Source organism: Corvus brachyrhynchos, unplaced genomic scaffold, assembly GCF_000691975.1.
Source record: "Corvus brachyrhynchos isolate BGI_N302 unplaced genomic scaffold, ASM69197v1 scaffold158, whole genome shotgun sequence".
NCBI lineage: Eukaryota > Metazoa > Chordata > Aves > Passeriformes > Corvidae > Corvus > Corvus brachyrhynchos.
The window spans coordinates 356085-360473 of NW_008239756.1; the positions used below are offsets into that span (position 1 = coordinate 356085).

Here is a 4389-nt window from a genome sequence, read left to right on the forward strand (position 1 = left end):
CCAAGCCCCAATGTCCAGCCTGGCCTTGGGCACTGCCAGGGATCCAGGGGCAGCCCCAGCTGCTCTGGGCACCCTGTGCCAGGGCCTGCCCACCCTCCCAGGGAGGGATTTCTTCCTGACGTCTGACCTAAATTTCCCCTCTTCGAGCCATTCCCCCTTGTCCTGTCACTGCAATTCCTGATGAAGAGCCCCTTCCCAGCATCCCTGCAGCCCCTTCAGGTACTGGAATGCCGCTGTGAGGTCTCCACTCAACCTTCTCTTCTCCAGGCTGAACTTTCTCAGCCTGTCACTCCTGAGGGTAGATTGTAGTTCATGAGGAAGGTGATGATTCCAGGTGTATCCAGCCTTCAGACACCTGGATTTCGGGGCAGACATCAGCTGTATTTGGTGACTTTAAATAAAACCAAATAAGAGCTATGTCTTATTTCAGCTCCTTTGTGTTTTCCTGCTGGGAAGTTGCTTGGATATCCAGAACTGGCCAACCTGAGGAGCTCCTAAACTTTGCTTTTCTAGCTCTGCTCTGCTCTGCAAATAATTCCCTGTCCCTGAAGCTGCCCTTTGGCTTCGGTCACATCTCACTGCTGACTCATCTTCTGCATAAAATTCTGTAGAATTTAATACAGGAACATGGTCTGAGAACAGATTATGGCTTTGGATCCAAAACAGCTCAGTCCTCATCGGGAGATCCTACAAAATTCTCCTTCCCATGTCTCCCAGTAATTGATGCACAGAGAAGGCTCTTACAAAGAACTTCATAAAAAATTAAGCTTGGATGAAAAGGCTCCTAATGTGAGGAAAACAAGCCCAAATCTTGTAATCTCCTGGGAATTTCACATCTGAGAAGTCCCTCTCTAATTAAAGCTGGGTGTTGCAGAGCTGCATGTAGCCTCATTGTCTGGGGACATTTTGTTATGATCTGAAAAGGTCAAAAGAAATGGTTGACTTGCTCCAAAGAAAAATGGTGATGGAAGTGTCAGAGGCAGTGGCAGACAGCAGTGGGAGCAGCAGCTCCTTCTCAGGAGTTGGGGAGCAGTTCAAAGCTCGTTTTGTTGATTTTTGCACCTTGGTGTGGGACCTGCCCACGTGGGACCTGCCCATGTGCTGCTTTCTTTGATTTCCCTGCTGCTCCTCTGGGTTCCCCTTCAGGCTGCAGCGGCGGGGGCAGGATTCCTCCTTTCCTAACATCTCATTCTTCCCAGATCTGTGCTGGATGGCTGCTGTGCCTGGTTGTGCATGGCTGCCTTGCTCTGAGCTGTCTGCCTGGGTACCTCTGGGCCTGCTTGTGGTTCCTGTGGAATGTTCTGCTGGAATAAAGGAGCTGGCCAGCATAGAAGCCGAATGGTGACAGCCCAGCAGTGCTGAGAGGAGGCTTGATAACCTGGTGGAAAAAGGATGGGATGTGTTTTCCCTCCTAGTGTGACTGTTTGCTCACTTGTGGGGGGACTTGCTGTGAACTGGAAATGTCAGGGGGAGACATTTCCCCCCATTCAACTGCCACTGAGCTGAGGAGGGAATAAACCCCACCATGCCTAGGCTGGAGCTGAATCCATGTGCTCATTGCCTCCCTGGCAGGGAAAATGATCTGTACACAGCCCAGGGCTGGGGTGAGCTGCTCCCCCTGTGCTGCACCTTGCTGCCAAGGGCTGAGTTTTGTTAAATGTTGTGCCCTCTGCTCTCCCTGCAGTGAAAGAGAAGCTACGCCTGGACCCAGACAGTGAAATCGCCACCACAGGTGTCCGAGTGTCGCTCATCTGTCCGGTGAGGCCCTGCAGGGTCATGGAATCAGAGTTTGGGTTGGAAGGGAGCTTGAAACCATCCAGTGCCACCCCTTGCCATGGGCAAGGGACACCTTCCACTGTCCCAGGCTGCTGCAACCTGGCCTTGGGCACTTCCAGGGATCCAGGGGCAGCCACAGCTTCTCTGGGCACCCTGTGCCAGGGCCTCCCCACCCTCACAGGGAACAATTCCTTCCCAATATTCCCTCTAGCAGTGGGAAGCCATTCCCTGTGTTCTGTCCCTCCATCCCTTGTCCCAAATCCCTCTCCAGCTCTCCTGGAGCCCCTTCAGGCACTGGAAGGGCTGAACCCCCGCAGCTCTCCCAGTTTGCTCCAGAGCCGAGGGGCTCCAGCTCTGTTTTAGTCTGGTTTTGTCAAGAACCCAAACTGTGCTCCCAGACCAGCTCTGCAAACTCACAAATGTTTTTCCTTCCGAGGGGATGTGGGGGTTCCTTGCCAGGTGTCCTGGCTGATGCTCTGCTCTCTGGTCCCACAGCTGGTGAAGATGCGCCTGTCTGTGCCGTGCCGGGCCGAGACCTGCGCACACCTGCAGTGCTTTGATGCCGTCTTCTACCTACAGATGAATGAGAAAAAGCCCACATGGATGTGCCCTGTGTGTGACAAACCTGCCCCCTACGACCAGCTCATCATTGATGGGTGAGTTTTGCACCTCTGTGCCCCTTCCCCACTGGGTGCAGCATCCGCCTCTTGGTTGAAGTTCACCTTGGAACTCCTGAAAGTTTATTCTGCTGGTGCACAATATTCTGTTTTCAGTGCTTTGCTGTGTTAGAGCAAGTGGGAATGGGCTGGGAGGGAACAGGCTTGTGCAGCACTTTTGGGGTGGGTTTGGCAGCAGCTTTGTTGCCCCCAAATGCTGGGAGCCTTTTGTGGACTGGGACCACTGACATCCTCGTGGTGCTGGCCAAGGACTGGTGGAACAACACATGTGGTTCCTGCCTGGTGGAAAATGATCTCTACCTTCGTGGCTGTGTGATTGGCCTCTACTGCAGGTTCCCTCAAGAGCAGGGAGAGTTTGGAGCGATGTTTGGGGTGCCTCCAGCTCCCCTGGCACAGGGAAGTGCACAGACCAGTCTGTTCCCAGACTCGCCAAGGGTTCCTGGAGCGTCGCTGCCTTTGTGGGCCCTGGGTAGATCCAGGAGCTGTGGCTTTCCAGGCAGCCTGGAGCAGCCTCAGCACAGATAACCTGTTTGCTTTGTCCCCTGCCCAACCCCAACAGGAAAATCCAGTTCCTTGGAGATCTCTAACAGGGGAGGGATGAAGGGGAAGCTGCGAGGGGTTGGATTGTGGAACCCCCACGGATTGGCAGTGCCCGTGTCCTGCGTGAGGAGGAGCAGGATGTCACTGGGGAAGGCTCAGCAGACTTCTGTCCCTGCTCAGGGCTGGGGTTTGGTGCCCATTCTGTTGGGTGAGGGTCCTTTCCAGATTCCCTGGAAGTGAGAGAGGGAAGCTGGCACTCAACTGGAGTCAAGAAAGAGCCGGAGGCTCCTGAGCAAGGAGGGAGGTGGTTGGTCAGGTCTGGGATCCTCAGGGCCTCGTCAGCTTTTTGGGAGCTGCAGCTTGGTGGTTGCTGTGCTGGGTGATGGGATTGGCTGTGGAAACAATTCCTACAGGAGCTGGGGAAAGCTGAAACTCTCCCACTGGGGTGCCACAAAGTCTTCCTGAGCTTGGAAGACTTTCCACTAGGAGTTCTCCTTCCTCCTGGAGGAAAATGCTCATGTCCAGGAGGGAGTGAGGCCTGGCAGAGCAGCATTTCCAAATAAACATCCCAGGCAAACGGTGGGACACAGGGAATAAAGCAAGTCCCCAGTTTCTCTGGAATCAGGGCCTCATTCCAGGTGTATTTTCATGGTTTTCCTGTTGCAGGAGGCTCCGTATGTTGTTCTGGTGGCTACTGTGGGGATTTGGGAAATAAAACTGGGAAGGAAGGGAAGTGCTGCTTGTTGGGTGGCTGACTTCCCGATGCCAAAGGATATCGCACCCTTTGCTAAAGCCTCGCTGGGAATGTCCCTGGGAATGTCCCTGCAGCAGCCCTGGGATGGGGCAGCAGCCTGGAAGCAGTGCCTGGGAAACTGGGTGAAGAGGCAAAGCTGTCTTTAATTGCACCTAATTAAGCTGGTAGTTCATGGTTTGGGTGCATGGACAGGAAGGGCTGGGATGGATCTGCACTGTCAGAACCTGCTCTGGTTTTATGGGGAATAAAGTCCATGACTCCGAGGGCTCTGAGCTCAGGAGCCAGCACCAGATTGCTTTTAAATGCAGGGTCACTGCACACACCCTGCTGATTGCCAGGGGTGTGACAGCTCCTCCTGTCCCCCCTGCAGGCTCCTGTCCAAGATCCTGACAGAATGTGAAGATGCAGACGAGATTGAGTACCTGGTGGATGGCTCCTGGTGCCCCATCCGAGCTGAGAAGGAGCGGAGCTGCAGCCCTCAGTGTCCAATCCTGGTTCTAGGTGAGTCTCCCTGGGGAGAGAGGCTGGAAACCCCTGGGGGAAATCACAGAATTCCAGAGTGGTTTGGGTTGGAAGGGACCTGCAGGGTCATCCTCCAGTCCCACTCCTGCCATGGAACACCTCCCACCGACCCAGGCGGCT

At 54.5% G+C, this 4389-nt stretch overlaps 1 protein-coding gene across 1 annotated transcript in view; it reads left to right on the forward strand.

Moving 5' to 3' along the window:
• Window positions 1–4389, forward strand: part of PIAS4 (protein inhibitor of activated STAT 4) — a 12466-nt gene that overhangs the window by 7357 nt on the left and 720 nt on the right. The window contains 3 exon segments of the mRNA XM_008639922.2: window positions 1685–1758; window positions 2272–2432; window positions 4118–4248. Of these exon segments, the coding sequence (XP_008638144.2) occupies window positions 1685–1758; window positions 2272–2432; window positions 4118–4248 (366 nt within the window).